Source organism: Ambystoma mexicanum, chromosome 7q (genome assembly GCF_040938575.1).
Source record: "Ambystoma mexicanum isolate Mex_15411 chromosome 7q, UKY_AmexF1_1, whole genome shotgun sequence".
NCBI lineage: Eukaryota > Metazoa > Chordata > Amphibia > Caudata > Ambystomatidae > Ambystoma > Ambystoma mexicanum.
Genome location: NC_090941.1, coordinates 478,168,716 through 478,184,853, shown reverse-complemented (window position 1 = coordinate 478,184,853; position 16,138 = coordinate 478,168,716). Strand labels below are relative to the sequence as shown.

Here is a 16,138-nt window from a genome sequence, read left to right as displayed (position 1 = left end):
AGTGTTGCCTTTATTTTGAGAGATACATATTCCTAGAGTCCCAGGCAAGTTACTAATGTGTGCCACCCTTCAAGTAGGCCTGGGTGACCTGAGTATTAAAAGCTATTTAATGCCATCACAAAACAGTTTGATCTTGGTACAACCTCCAAACCATAGGGAAGTAAGGTGGCAGCATAGAGAACAAGGTTCATACCTTTACTCTGCAGGGAGGCAAAACTGGGGTTTGGGACTTTATTTGAGTCTGCTGCATGCTCTCTAACTTACTGGAAGAAAGAGCCTGCATTTCTCGGGACCCATTGAGGCTGGTTCCCTTTACACCAAAAGTAAACCAGCCACATTTTGTATCCATCAGCCGTTAAAGACGTAGGAGTCATGGTTAACCCTGAACTTGGGTAATCTTTGTTCTAACCATATCCCCCCTACATTTGACAAATGTTTAACCTTCATGAGAAGGCATGCTTCCACTACATATAGTTACGCCATTGGGTTTCTCATAAAGAGACCCTCACTGCTAGAACTGACTGCAGTTTTAACTATATGTAGCTGAAGATATTTAGAACAGACATAGCACCCAGTTAAGGAGGCTGCTTGACAATTCCTCCTTGAATAATGTGCATCCATACATGGCCAGGTGGCAACATAAATGTAGCATTTTAATCCCTCCATGGGTCACGAAACTCATAAAGCCTTCTAGTGCACAGAAGCCAAAGAAATGTGCTTGCAACTTTTGCTTTATATGGTATATGACCCCTCCTGTGTTTGATAAAATGTATGCCGACTTGTCCCAGTATTGCTGGTGCAATTTTGGTGAAGGGACCTTGATCATATGTGGTGGAAGTGCTCCAGATCGAAAACTTTTTGCAAAGAGGTTTTACTCAAAATGGGAGATACTGGGAGTGGAACTAGTTCTTGGCCCCCTTGTAATCATAATGGGTGACACAATACATATCTGGCTCCTCTGCATCACTGATTGCACCTTTACTTAATGCAGCACGCTTCAGGCTAGTATAATTTTGGAAAACGGTTATGGGCCTACTTATAGCACTCTGGTGGGTAAAGATTTGGTATGGTCTCTCAATGGAAAATATGGTCCTTGTCATCTTTGAGTGGTCCTTCATCAAAAATTTGAAGGCTAGAGAACATCTATTTCATAAACCAATGCTGTTAAAAAGCCTTTATAAACCACCAGACCCTGATTATATTCCTCCCAAAAACTGGTAACGATCCAATGCCTATCGTATTGGTAATCTCAGTATTCCCACCTCCAACATTTCCTACAAAACCCCCAGCAAGTTTGAAGCCCAATGCGGGACCAAATTCCTTTTTAAAATAGAGAGTGAGGCCATAGAGACCTAGAGCCTTGGAGGAGGGAAGTGCATGGATTGGGCGAGGGGGTCACAAATGTGAGGCGGGGACAACCTTTGGATGATTGTTCAAAATATGTCATTTTATTACATAATAAATCTTATCAAACGCCTCACTACCCCCTACTCTGACGAGGATTTACATGCCGATCAAACCTAAAGGGAAATACTTTAACACCAAATATTTGGCCCTCTCACTTAAATATCAAATAAACAAAAAAAAATGACAATTCAAATAACATCAACAATGATATTCACAGATTCTAGATAGCCTCTTAGTAACCTGGGTGAGCTTCCCTTCCCCAGAATTCAAGGTAAACTCTGCTCCAATGTTCAACAGAAATAAATGAGGAAATCCATGCATGTAATACTGTCTCAATTCAGTTATTTCTGTCTTCAATGTTAAAGTAAAGTTTTGTTAACCAAAGTTCCAATACCAGAAAAGCTTCTCCTCTTGGTGATTACATTTTCCACTTCAACAAAATAGCATCAATGTCATTCACAGCCACAATGCTTTTCCGCAACCTCCATTTGTCGAAGTATTATCACAGTTCAAAGACAATACATCTGTAAATGTTAATGAAACACAGTTCTTGGTTAACACTTAGTGTGTCGCTCTTTAAAAGATTTGGAGTCACAGTAGGTATATTTGTCTCTCTTTAAAAGATTTGGAGTCACAGTAGGTATATAAGTGCTGTGAAGTCAGGATGACTTCACAGCACTTCTCCTTCCACTTAAACAACTTCAACTTCTACAAGAGTTTACCATGCGGGCCTGCTCCCTTTGCCTCATAGTATTGCACGTTAATTTGTGCTACTGAAGTCTCAAATCTACTGACAACCAAATACGCCACCACAGCTTCAGTACTTTGTGACTTCAAACAGGTTTTGATTGTGACTAGATCACTTCCGGGTACTTCCAACACCTTCAAGTAGACACAGCCCTTTTCCTCTGAACCGTCCTTTAAGAGGCTCTATTTGGCTCACAGTACTGTTTAGACTGTTCTCTGGCTTTGGGAAAGGTTAATTTCAGTCTTAATTGGGCAAATACCCTGTTCACTCTTGGCTTGCGGAATGCTTGCTCTGTCTCTCCAAATAACAATGTTGAGACACTTGATATGCTCGTTGTTAGCAATTGTTGACTGCGTTAATAAAGATTCAGAGTTCACTCTTCCTCCTAGAATCGTAATTAGGTACACGCGACCATGTCTTCATGTGCTTTCCAAGGTTTTAAGTTTAACTATTTCTTTTCGTAGCGTTTGCTTCTCACGCGAGTATACCCGAGTGCTACATTACAAGTGTTCCTTTGTTAAAGACTCACCAATCAACTTTGTATCACTTCTAATCCTACGCCCATGATTGATACTGTTGCCAGGAGTACTCGCGCAAGGAATCAGAATGCCTGGTTTAACCCACTGACTTTTGTGTTCCATTCTCTATGTGCTGCACAACTTCTAAAACTTCTGGCTTCATTTGGGACCCACACCCTTCCTCACTGAATACTTCTCCGGTCCAGCAACTCGATTAAGGAGCCCCTCTTGCTCCTGAGACGCACGGCTTCACGGCAGCTTCTTGCCACGGTTTGCGACAAGCTACATGCTCTGCAATTAGGCCCACATGGGGCAATGGGGACTTCCTGTGCAGCCTCTGCACATCAGAGTTTGGGGAAACAGGACCCTCAGAAGACCAGCAGGTGAAATCTGCTGCATCATAATCCTAGCATCCCTTTGGTTCTCCCACTTTTGCCGGGATTGCTAACACTGTGCCTTCTTCCTTCAGCTACTACTGCATACACTCCAACCACAGGTCCAGCTCCTTCTTATTGCCTGCACCTGAGGGAGCCTTTTAAGCCTCTCCACTTCTTTCAGATGTGGGCTATCCAGCTTAATTGCCTGACTACTACTACAGCATGACTCTTCAGCCTTCTTACTCGTCCCCGTACTTGGGGGGATTATGGGACTTGTAGTCCCCCAATAACAAAATCAGTTCTTTTTAGTAGCTTCTTGGTTTTAAGGGTAGATCTATTTCCTTTAGAGTTATTTTGGGATGAACTATTCGAATTTGTTCTTACAGAGTAAGACTATTTATTTAAGGCAATATTTCTGAATTCCTTTCCTTAATACCTTTGAGAGTAAGGAGGATTTTTATCCTGAAGTACCTTGAATGGTCTTTCTGTTAACGCTTGTTCAGGTTCTATGGCATTTGTGACCATACAACCTATGTGGTTCAGATACATTGTAATGACAAGCCATTATCTGTTTTGGCAACTCTAAAAGGTTTTCCCTTTTAATGGACACATACTGTTTCTCATCCCACAGGATCTTCTCGCCACTTGAGCCCTGTCTTCTCCCAGGTGATCCTCCCACAGGGTACCACCCCCATGGTCAGAATCAGGAAGCATCTGCCTTTCCTTGGCCGCTTGGAAGGAGACTTTAGGCAGGGGTTTAGTGAGGGATCTGTATGATTAATCAGAATTGTAATGGGATCTTTAAACCGGACAGTAGTGCCAGAGTCCCAACATCAAATTGGATGTTTCAGAAATACTCATCTGCCTGCCCCATGAATTATCAATTCTAATTCTGTTTAGAGTAGTGGCCTGGTAAAGTGGGGGTGAAAGGCTTTGGAATAAGCATCTTTGGCCCATCTCGTCCACAACAGTCAGGATTAGAAATCGGGCATTATCGTTCCATACCATCCAAGCCAGCTGCCACCCTGTGGTAAGTAAAGCCCTTCACCTTCCTTGCTTTTGCTCACTTCTTTATGGGGAGGCTGATCGGTCGCTAAGAATCAGTACTGGGAGACCAGGTCTTCCTTAGTGGAATTATTATTTTTAAACTGCACACCTTACCTTACAATGGTGAAGATCTGCTCTCCAACCTTGACTCTAACATTCCCTCTGTCCCCATCCTCCTCGATCTCTCTTCTGCCTTCTACACAGTCAACCATACCATCCTGCTCAACCGTCTCCGTGAAAACCTGGGTATCACTGATCAGGCTCTGGCCTGGCTGACCTCTTTCCTCTCAGATCGTCCCTCCCAGGTCCAACTTGGGTCCTTCCTTTCATCTATCTTCCTCTCTACCTGTGGTGTTCACCAGGGGTCTAACCTCTCGCCCTGGCTTTTCAACCAATACCTGGCAACTCTCGCCCACTGCATTGCCACTTTCTGCTCAAATTTCGAGTGCTACGCTGACGACACTCGACTCCTTTTCAGGCTACCCTCTGCCACCTCCTCTCCCTCTCTCATCTCTGATTGCCTAACTGCCATTCAAGATTGGTGTGCCGCCAATGATCTTTGTCTTAATTCCAGGAAGGCGGAGATCCTCCTCATCGGCACACCTTCACCATCCTTTCCCCTCACTCTCTGGCAGGCCTTCTCTTGGCCCTCCTCCTACCCCCACCTGTGAGGCTAAGAACCTCGGGCTCATCTTTGACTCCACCCTTTACTTCTCTGCCCACATCTGAGGTCTCTAAAAAGTCAAATTTACTACTCAGAGGTACTCTGCCTTTCCTCTCCTTCCCCCAGAAGCTCATGGTATCCCAAGCTCTGGTTCTCTCTAGCTTGGACTACTGTAACAGCCGCTCTACCTGCCTCTACTCTCCGCCCTGTGCAACTAATCCAGAACAGGAATGCGAGGCTTGTCCTTGGCCTCAAGCCCTGGGATCGTATCTCTCCAGCTCTGAAATCTCTCCATTGGCTCCCAGTGGATGCAAGGATTAAATTCAAAACCCTCTGCATTGTCCACAAGGCTTTCTGGGGCCTGGGTCCAAAATACCTTCAGCTATCCCTCCGCAAATACCTTCCCTCTCAAGCTCTTCGCTCCTCTACCTCCAACTCCCTCGGGTCAGTCGTTTTTCAAAGAAACAAGCTGGGGGTAGATCTATCTTCGGCTGGGGCCTCCCTCTGGAACAGCCTGCCTGCCACTCTAAAACTTGAGGAGAACCATCTCCAGTTCCGGAAGCACCTCAAGACCTTCCTCTTTTCTTCTGCCTTCGCTCCCCCTCTCCCATGCTGATCTGTTCTCTCTTAGCACCATGCACCTGGCCATCCTCTGTCCTCTCGGCCCAGGTACCTGCTCACCCTGCCACCCTCCTGCACTGCTTCAGGGCCACCCCGTGCACTGGGGTATGTATCTGTACCCATACAGCCCCCCCCCTTTTCTTCCTGCACTTATCAGACTTGCCCTGTCTGCTGCCTTAAACATAGTTCTTGCAAATTGCTGGCTGCATTACCACTGTTTGTTGCCTTTATTATTTATTTATTGTTATTTATCTGTTTCTCCTCTGCTTCGCACTTTCCACTTCACCCTCCTTCCATGCACTTTTCCCCTCCCCCTCTCCCATGCACTTACGCGTTCTCAATGTCACTGGGCCTAGTAAGATCGCTGTTTTGTTCTCCCCTCTTTCCCTTCCTTGCCTTGTTGTGCTCTGAAACACTTGTGTACGAGCGCGATAGAAATAAAATATCAATCAATATCAATGTTGATGTACTTTGCTCTGTTATATGAGCAGATTGATTTTTGCTCCTAAAGTGGCCTGTTCCTGAACAGTTCTCTTATTATTTCAGAGGACTACCTGCGATATGCCCATGGATTAGTATCCGAGTACATTCCCCAGGATCTGAGTGAAGACTTGTCTAAATTCTTGCAGTAAGTATGAAGTATGTGTGTAGTCCACAACCTAATGCCGTTCTGGTGAGGTATCTGCTATAGCCATAGTTTAAAAGGTTTTAACTGAAACTCTTTAAGTTTTACTAAATAGCAGCTAAAATAGTTTAATGCTCTCTGAATAGTGTAGTGTATAGGGGAATGGTTTATTCTAATTCACAAATAGTGGGAGCAACAAGACAATGGGCCTCATTATAAGTATGCCGGTCCGGTAACAATGGTGCCGGTAAGCTACCGGCACCGCTGTTACCAGACTGGCATAATCGGCGTTCTGCGAGCGAGTGCCTTTCCACCTGCCAGGTCTGTCCTGGCGGGCGGAACGGCACCCGCTTGCATACCTTGACGGATGCACCGGCACTGTTGCACACAGTGCTGTTGCATCTGTCCTCCCGATTCCCATTGAGTCCAATGGGACTTGAATGGGGAGTAATTTTTCCCGGTGCCCGGCAATGGGGAATTACCGGGACCCTCAGGGCTGTAATGCCCTAGTAAGACCCCATTGGCGGGTGTTAGGCAGAAACCTGTGCAGTTCCCTTAGGGACCACTGCAAAAGATTTAAGACTACAGGTGTTGGCAGTAAACCCACTTGGTAGCAGTCTGTACCACCCAGATTTACCTGGTATCTGTGGTTGAGCAGTCAGACTTCCCTCAAGAAGAGTTAGGCAGTATGCAAAGTATACACAATAGGCACTCAGATACATCAATACAAGCAAACACTGACCAGAGCTTTGGTATCAAAGTATATAATTATTGTAAATTATTCTAAACACAGTTACTATTGTATTATATGCACCCCTTTTCCCTTATCAGATAAGTCGCAGTAAAACACCACTTATTTTCATACAGAGGTGAGCGCTTAACTAGATTGCACTCCAATAAGTTTGTGAGAAAGACAGAATATGGAAAAGGTACACCACTCTAAGGTTCAGGAACACTATAAGCAAGGCAGAAGAGCAAAAGTCACTGGTGAGCCAAAGTCCAAAGGCTGGGCCCACTCTTAGAGAGAGCAGTGCACAAATGCGCCCAAGATCACACAGTTACACTAGTCTTAGAAAGTCTTGCAGACGGTTCAAAAAGAGTTTAGAGAGGCTTTAGGAAAGTTTAGCCAGGGTGTCCCAGGCTAACCCAGGGCTAAATCTATCCCGTACAGTCGGTAGCAAGGGAAGCCAGGCGGGACACGGTACCTTAAGTGGGAAGGATCCTCCAGCGGTGGCAGTTGTTCCTGGTAGTGGGTGCAAGTTGCGTCGTCCAGGGGAAGAGAAGATCTTGACTTGGAGGAAAGATGAAGGTCGTTGCACTACCAGGGCAGAAACCAGCCACGGAGTTTTCCAGTTAAAGGTGATACCTTTGTTTCGCAGTTGTGGTAAAACGTGGTATCCCGGTTGCCGGGGTGCTTGGCACGGGCAAGGCGGCCACGAGGTACGTCGGAAAAGCGAAAAGACGGTGAAACTGGTTATCCCCACCAGTCAAAGGAAGAAGACTCTCCGGCGGGAGATCTCCTCTGTCGTTGGGAAAAGTGGTGCGGCAGTCCAGCAGGGCTCCACCGGTAGTGGTGTCATGGCAGGTCGGCTCAGCTTCTCCCTCGTCGGATTCTTAGGTCCTGTGGCGACTTCTGAAGTTCCAGTCCCCAAAGCCCTGCTTTTATGCAGCAAACCCCCATTCACTCAGCCTAGCTGTCACTCAAACATGCTAAGTGGTGAGCCGGCCGGCTCACCACTTGGGCCAATCAGGATGGAGTGCGACTTGAGTTGCCTAGGCAACTCAGTCCAGGGTGCCTAAATTTCCCTCCACCCCTCCTAAGTACCCCAGACAGAGTGGAACCACTTTGGAGGGCTTCTGTGGAGAAGCCCGCCAAAAAGTGGAACAAAGGGCTCGACTTGGGTTGGAGTCACAGAAGAGAACACAAATGCCATTTTAGAATCAAGTTTTGGCAAAAAATACCAACCGGAGAATTAATATTAATTAAATAAACCGGTGGTATGTTTGAGGCTACCGTAAATAATTAAATAAAGGTAGTAGCCTAAAACAATGGGAAATCCCATAGGAAAAATTCGCGGTTGAATATAAAAAGTAGTGTCCACTGCCACCAGCCAAAACTCAATCAGGGGGGACGGAGACGTACCCCTTCGACTAACAGACGCCAGGGCAATTGAATTGCCCCAGCCAGTACCTCCACAATATGATGGTTTGTACTGGTTCTGTTCAGAATTTAAGACTAGTAAAGTCAATGGTGACTTTACATGCCCAGGGAGACAGTAGTCAGTCCCAGGGTATGGAGTCTATACTGGGGGGGTCACTATGACACCCCTGTGTTACTGCACGGAGGGTGCTGTGTAACACACATCACAAAAACACATGAAGCCCTATGGAGTAAAAGACCCCATAGCCCATTAAACAAATCTAGATTCAAAGAAACGCACTCAAATCATGCCCAAGAGTGAGGGTAAAAGAGTCTCACTCTTGGCAGGAGAAAAAAATAAACCCCAAAAATCCAGCAAAGCTGCTGCGGGACTCACTAGGTTAGGAAATTCAGCCTAAACAGAGAATTCTCCTTAACCGCGGGCACCGGGAAAAAAAATGAATGACTCAGGGGGCAGCCGTGCTGTTTTTGTAGCATGGCTACTGCCGGGGTCATAATGAGGCCCAATATGTTTACGTTATTTCAGCTTGCTTTTCCTTGGGGCCTTTTCAATGTACACCTTCCCAAGCTGCAGTGGTGTATTTAGACCGTCTTTTTGAAAGCCCAAAGTTAATTTGCTAAATTGAGTGGTTTGATTGTATTGTGATCTGTTAAGTAGTGTGGGCTGCAAATGAATCATTTTTTGGTTTGGTATAATTTAGTAACCATATAAATATTAACAAATTTCAAATATGTTACTGTTCTTTCAGCATTCCAGAACTACCAAGTGCAGTCCCGGAGCCTCCGGCAAAGGTAGGATGACCTCGATATTGTTTCATTGTTTTCCTAGGCCTTGGGAGTAATGAACTTCGGGCACTTCATTCAGATCTTTGTATCCAGATTTTTCCATTCAAGAATACAATTGTTTACTTCAAGTTGCGAGTACAGTGATTTTCAAATACATGTTATACTTATTGCAACCATACCATTTCATAGTCTACACCCTACAAAAACCCCTGTTTGGCAAAAACCTGTTTCTTATTGATAGCCACATCAAAATCTTCCTTGACTTTTCAATCAGCCAAAAACCTCTTTTCAGTAAAGCAGTAGCATCTTGGGGAAAAGCAAATGTAGAGGCAAAGCATCTCAAAATGTTCCACATGTTCAATTACTTACCACCACCACTAGTTGCACTGTCCAAGGGTCAGAATGTTGTCTGTTTACCCAGGCTTTGCACCTATCTTTATGGGAGGCCTGATTTAAGCAACCTCTCATTATGCACCTAATACTTCAGACTTAAGGTAAGGCTGTGACTAGGGATCCTCTGTGCAAATCCTCTGAGGCAGGATAGTGAGACAAAGCCTCAATCCAATCCTTCAAATTGCCTGTCTTCATATTTTAGTCTAGTACCAGCCTCTTATTTAGGTGCCACTCCGACTTCAGTTAAAAAAGGCATCTTCTGCAATATTGTTAACCTCCATCTGAGAGCACAACTCTACCAACCAAGGGTTCTGGTTCTTCAAAGCCGGCATGCACATATCTGGATCCTGCACCAGTGTTGTGCTGTCAGCGGACATTGGAATCATCACAGAAGCATCCTGTGTACTGCCAACCTACTGACCAGGATTAGGCTGCTAAAAGCGTCATCCCGAGATAGAGGTTCAGACTCGGCAAGTTCTCCATTTGTAGCCCAAAACGTTGCAGGCACTAGCTGCTGTTATGCATGAAGAGGGACCTGCCTGGAGCCAGTCTCTTTTCGTTGCCAGGAACAAAATCTGCTGACCCTGGAATGGGGGGGGTTTCTTCGCTGCAACACTTTGTCTGCTGTGCTGTAGGGGTTCCTGCACATTGTGGGAGTCAGTGGCTTCTTCCCTGTTCTCCGCCCCAGACCTTCCAATGCTGCTTTTGGCACTGTAAAGGGAACTTGACACATCATGTTGCATTTAGAGCCATCCAGATGCTGGCTCGGCCCATTGTCGCAGACTGTCTCAAGGAACCCGAGAGCAGGCTTGACCTTTGTGGGAGAAACTAATTTGAGGGTTGATTTGACATACTGAAAGACATTGAGCTCGCCATTGTGAATGCCTGCTGAAGCCAGCAGAAGTCGTCGTCTTGCCGCCAACTACACAGCTGCTCAAATCATTAGAAGAGATTGCCTTGTCATCTCAAACACTGATTTGTCACTTCGGGAACCTGCACCATCAAACAGATGCTGACACTCAGCGTGACCGCATTGACTCAGTCTCGACCTTGACCCCACAGTAGCTAAAGTGCTAAGAAATCTTGCTCGACATTGTCGAGCCTCCAAAGACGAGAATAGTTGTTGTGAAGAGGCCTATCCTCCCAGTTCAGTTTTGGGACCACAGTGAACTTTAAGCACCCCCCCTTCTTGTCCTTTTCCCTGAGCATTGACATTGTTGCCTGTTAGGTCAGATTTTTCCTTTTATGCCAAATCACCTTCACCTGTGAGACCCCCAGCACTCTTTGCTGGACGTGTGGATTTTTGTCTATGTTCCTGAGTGAGTGGCAACCTTTTTTCCCCACGCATCCCTTTTACTCTACTATGAGAGTCATGTTTGTGTCTCTCCATACTTTATTTTTTGGAGTCATGCTTTCCTCCACCTTTCTAGGCATCTGTAATTTATTTTTGCAGCACTCGACACGTTCTGTGCAGTGTTGGTGGGGAGCACCGGGGGGGGGCTTTCCTTTTTGTTTTCTCTTATTCTCTTTGTAAGAACACAAGTTCCCAGGGGTAGAGGGATACTTTTTTACTCTTTCTACATTTGTATTGTGAGATCAGCACACCCCACCTTATTCAGAATGTGAGGGATTACATTGTATCCCCTTTCTCACTGCTCCTGTAACATTTCTGTTAGTGACCAGTATACCTGTATGGCTGGTGGCAGCAGACATGTTCTACCAACTTTTGTGTAATGTTTACACGCAGGCTGTTTGCACAACTCCAGTAGTGCACAGAAGGGACACCAATGACCCAAAATGGTGATTGTATTCTTTTTTCACCAGTTCTTGTATGCTTGTCATTTCTTGGTCCTTCTGCTGGACCGTGTGGGGGGAGGTCCTGGTTTGACTTTTGTCTATGCCAGCAATCCTTTGTGAAGCCTGATTAGGCTGCACTGTGTGAGGACAAGAAGCTGGGGAGGGGTCCAAATCTCTGCTGTTTGTCTTCTGGCGTGCCTGCCTGGAACCAGTTCCAACTGGGAGGCTGGCTGTCTTAAAATGACAGCCACCCCCAAAGGTTGAATGTAGCATGAGTGCTGATTGGCCGGGTTCCTGGATAAAAGACTTGGATCCTGAGGCAGAAGACAAATCGACCACTGAAACTGAATCCGACGAGGAAGAAGAGAAGACCCATGTAGCTACTTACGACTGCAGATGTCTGCTGAGTGACCGCCGCTGTGCTGACTCCTTCCATGCGACCGAGGAGCTCCAAAGAGAATGTCTCCTTCCCTTAAACTTGTGGGACCAATCGGCCATGAGACAAACCTGCATTCCGAGCCATCCCACGACTAGCTGTGACCTTCCTGGGTTTGAAACCCGCCAATACCCTTGAACCTCAAACCTGAGTGCAGTACATCATCTTCAGAAGAACAGATCTTCCTGAAACTTTGCTGAACTCCTTCCGGACCTCTAGGGGGCAAGATTACACTCCGTGAAGTCATATCACCAGAGTGCTGGGCAGATAAAATGAGGCAAATGGACCGGACGAGAACCATTGTTCATCTGATATCCTGAATAGGGCACCAAAACCACAGCCACAAGAAGCTATGAAGAATCCTTTTGACTCGACGGCTGCTGCAAAATCCCTTCCCGTTTACCTTCTTTCGTCAGACCTGGTGACCGGGTTCTGCAAGCTGCTGCATTGTGATGGCGTCTGCCTGCATCATCATCTTCATTGCTAAGGTACTGTGAGTCGTTCTGTTGCTACTGTGTGGCTAGGGTGGTGAGTCATATGTTTGGGAGTTCGCCCATACATGTTCGCCCACGCCCAATGCTGCTGCGCATTCGAGGAGCCTTCTACAAAGTCCCTGAAGTTTGTGCCTGTTCCTGTCTTCCTACAGCTGGCCACTGGACCACCAGTGTCCCCTTCTGCCTCTGAGATCTCGTCTAGATAGGGAAGGACTACTAAAGCATAAGGCATTTGTGAAGGAAATATTACGTGTTACAAAGTACTTACCTGCGAAAGTTGGTCTTATAACTGTTATTCTTGAAACAGAATATTCTACAAAGTTGTTTTACCTTGAATTGCATACTGCATTCTAGAAGTCTTATACACTGTGGTTTACTTACCAGACGTATTGTATTAGTTTTATAATGTGTTTATGATAGTACCTTTCTCAAGAATTCTCTTTGCCTGTGTATATATGAAATAAACCGTTATTTTTACATAACTCATAGTGTATAAGTGTTTCTTTGGACCCTATGTATGTTACACGTTCTTAGTACCTTCCTACAGCCCTCTCTCCCTCCTAAAATAAGCCTGGCTGTTCAGTCACCTACCAAGCATTGTGTGGTACAGGCCTGTGCTAGTAGTTAGAGTTCTGTATTGCCAAGTAGAGTCTTAAATAGCTGGACTTTAGAAAAACTCCCTAACACTGCCCAATCTAATTGCTTGAACACCCCTGCTCATCTGCCTAGCGTGCCCTTTCTCAAAAGTCTTCATTGTGTGTTTTCGTTTACAGGGGTAGTGTTTTCTGATTTAATTAATTTTATGTTTATTGGTAAAAAGATTTTATAAAATCTTGAATGGACCGGTTTTATTTTGGAACCATTGTACTTGAGTTGTGCGGGTAGCTACTGTTATCAGATCACACCCTTTCTGAAGATATAGTCTGCCCTTTGCCCAGTTTACCAAAAGAGGCAAAGGATGTATACCTTTTGGGCTGTGCCTGTTTCACATTTATGATTTAGATCACTAATAGTTTAGTAATAGTATGGGGCTGAGTGTTCAGTTTAACCACTACTCATCCCTGTACTCCCACAGAGCAGTAGTAATTAGTCACAATTTGTGTTTTGTAGTGCGTAATATCTTACCTGCAAGTGTGCTTAGGCCTAATAAATATTATGTTTATACTTCTGTGTGGAACTCTGTTACTTGGCCCCCTCTTTAACAGGCATAGTTTGGCAGGGGGTGCTTGAAGGGCCTACACAGAATATCTGGGTATTTCAACAGAGTAATAGAACACTTCCCCCTCCACCCCCACTCACAGAAGATTCCCCTAACCCTGCCCTGATGATACCACATGCTCCATCTGCTCTCGCATAACATAATATCCCCCCCTCCTCCCCCGTCCCCTTGCCCCAACCCGACACGTCGATCTGTTCCCATGGCCAGCTTCTCCAGCATTATCTAAATCAGACCCCTATGGGTGCAAGCTTGACTGCGGACGTTAAATAAGCGGAAGATCACCCCTCTTTAACCAGGGCCTTCCATGACTCCCAGGATGCTGGGTGTAATGACATTTCAGGGCGTGTGGTCCTTGTTGCTTCTCCCTTTTTAAGCAGACTGGGCCAGTAACTGCCTGGCAGTCACCTTGTAGAATATCCTAAGCTAATCTATGAAGATATGGGAGAAGCTCCATTGTGCATAAGCATTCAATAAGAAAACTAATAGCAGAAACAAACTACTGCAATCGGAAAAAGGTCTGTGTGGACTTTCACAAAGTGGGGGGGAGAGCAGAACAAACCAAGATTGGTATTTGGAGCTCTTACCGTTTATGAACACTCCTGAAGATTGCACACCTCAGAAAACTATAACCTAACTGCTGCATCCACCTCAGTCTCCTGCCTAGGTTCTGGGTTCCGTCTGCTGACAGCCTGCAGGCCTCAACACCGAGATAGGAAGGATTGCAACGATGAGTTTGGGAAAAATCTACTTGGACCTAGAGGTTCCTTCAAAAAACTGAGGAAGGCAGCTCTTCTAGAATCAAAATAAAGTGGATGGGTTAAACAACCCAGACTTATACTCTGCTCTAGAAGAGCCACTGTTCTTGAATTTAATATACTACCCTGTTATGTAAAGTGAGGTCATGAGGGTCCCCTTTTGGATATTGTCTAGCATAGTCAATCGGTGTCTGATCGAGTAGCACTTCCTTGGTCATGGTGAGGTCTGGACCCTGAGACTCTGGTCATGCCTTCTTGGCTGTTTCTTGGTCACATTGTCTCCTGTTATGGTAGATGACATATGGTGGTTGTTGGACCCCTTGTGCCCTGCCCTCAGTGGTTAATTACCTCTCAGCCAACATGCACACTTCTGATCAGGCCTTGGCACTCCAAACAAGTTGCTATGGACCTTCTTGAGTCGTCGGTCGATTATATGGACACAGCCTTATTCGAAATGTGCATTGGCATAGAAATTGAAGACCCCTAACTTTAAGCTAGTTGTCTGAGGAAAATCCTCTGGCCTGTCATTGGATGGAGTGAAACGCTTCCCCTGCACAAATGGGGTGAAACCTAAAGACTAAACGCAAAGTAACACAGGATTAACTTTTTCAACCCAGTCAAGTAAGGTATTGCTCATTTGAGGGGTTTAAGAGGATTTCAACACCAATGTAACTGGCAATAAGTTGACAGGTGCACAAGCAGAGCAAACTCAGCCCAACTTTCCACAACGTGCCCCATAAAGAAACCATGAAGGCACAGGTCTGACCCATTCGACTCTGTGAGGATTGTTCATGGAACTCGGTCTCAATGGAATCTTTGTCCCTCCGGTACTCGGGAGGGGCTGTTACCTATTCAAGTTTCACCATCCCGACCCCTTTACAACAACCTGTCTCCACAAGGTTTATGTTGAGAAAAACTACAAGTGGCTATTTATGTCTGTAGGAGGTCCCTATGGAGCAAACATGTTTTCCAGTTTTTTTGCAGTGCCCAAAAATTAAAGGGCTGTGCAGGGCACCATCCTGGATATTTTCCTTTCAGACATTCTCCACCCCAAGAAAGGTCCCTCTACCATTCTTCTTGGTGTTCTCTCTGGGGCACTTACAGGGCAATAGGTATGCACGTTTATCCCTACCCAAGTCTGAGGTGGCCTCATGACCCTTTCATTAGTTGCTGGGTAATCCATCACCACCAGTACAGACTCTACACAGTTCTGCTGAGCAACAGCCCTGGACATCTTGGGACCCCTGGTCTAAAGACTGATGCGATTGGTTGTCCCATAATGGGTTATATTTTAAGCTATTTGGGCCTTGCTGCTGAACAATAAGGTGTTCAGCATGGGGTACCAAATCTTCATGTATTTTGGTGACCGAGTACTTAGTTGGACAACTTAAAGGTCAGATAGCACAGCGAGTAGAGCGCTCGTTTTGACATCTGTGCAGAGCCTGCTGACACAGGTTTGAATCGCGGCAGGGCTAAACTCAGCCATTCATCCTTCCGAGGTCGAGAAATGAGCCCCACATACCGTGGGTAATAAGCAGCGCTCAGATGACTGAGAGTTCGTAGCGCTATAAATAAATGCTATATAAATAAAACTTCAATCCTGAATCGGGACTCCACCCAAAAGTAGGTAAAGGCCCTTTTTTATGGTGGGAATGGACATAGGAGCCAGAATTAGCTGACTAATATACTTGGTTTATGGTGCCTTTAAACCACACAATCTTTCGTTTCCTTCTCGAAGTTGGCATACAGTTGTGTTTGGCTGAGAAGTATGAAAAAGGCCTGGCGCACGAAGCCAGAGGCCAGAGTCTGTAGAGGTGGAGCCGTGTGCAGCTCATGTGACTAGCATTTGTAACGGGTGGTTTGTAGTCTGTTAATAGGCTCTATTCACATCTCTGTTAGGTACTAACTATAGATGCACTGGAATTCTAGACTAGAAGTACAGTAGCCACTACAGTGAGTAATCTGTTCTTTCTCCTGAAATCTGTGCTCCACCGAGGCAATACCTCCTGCAGACAGCCTTTCATTTCTGTTTCCCTGTATTCCAAAATGCAACAACATCCCAAACGTTTCCCCCACCTTAGAGATCCATG

At 45.6% G+C, this 16,138-nt stretch overlaps 1 protein-coding gene across 3 annotated transcripts in view; it reads left to right on the top strand.

Annotated features, from left to right (window-relative positions):
- RNASEH2B (ribonuclease H2 subunit B) overlaps positions 1–16,138 on the top strand; it is a 376,916-nt gene that overhangs the window by 324,572 nt on the left and 36,206 nt on the right. For all 3 annotated transcript variants that reach the window (XM_069639895.1, XM_069639894.1, XM_069639896.1), the window contains 2 exons: positions 5,929–6,010; positions 8,918–8,960. In XM_069639895.1, coding sequence (XP_069495996.1) covers positions 5,929–6,010; positions 8,918–8,960 — 125 coding nt within the window. The remainder of the gene's footprint in view (positions 1–5,928; positions 6,011–8,917; positions 8,961–16,138) is intronic.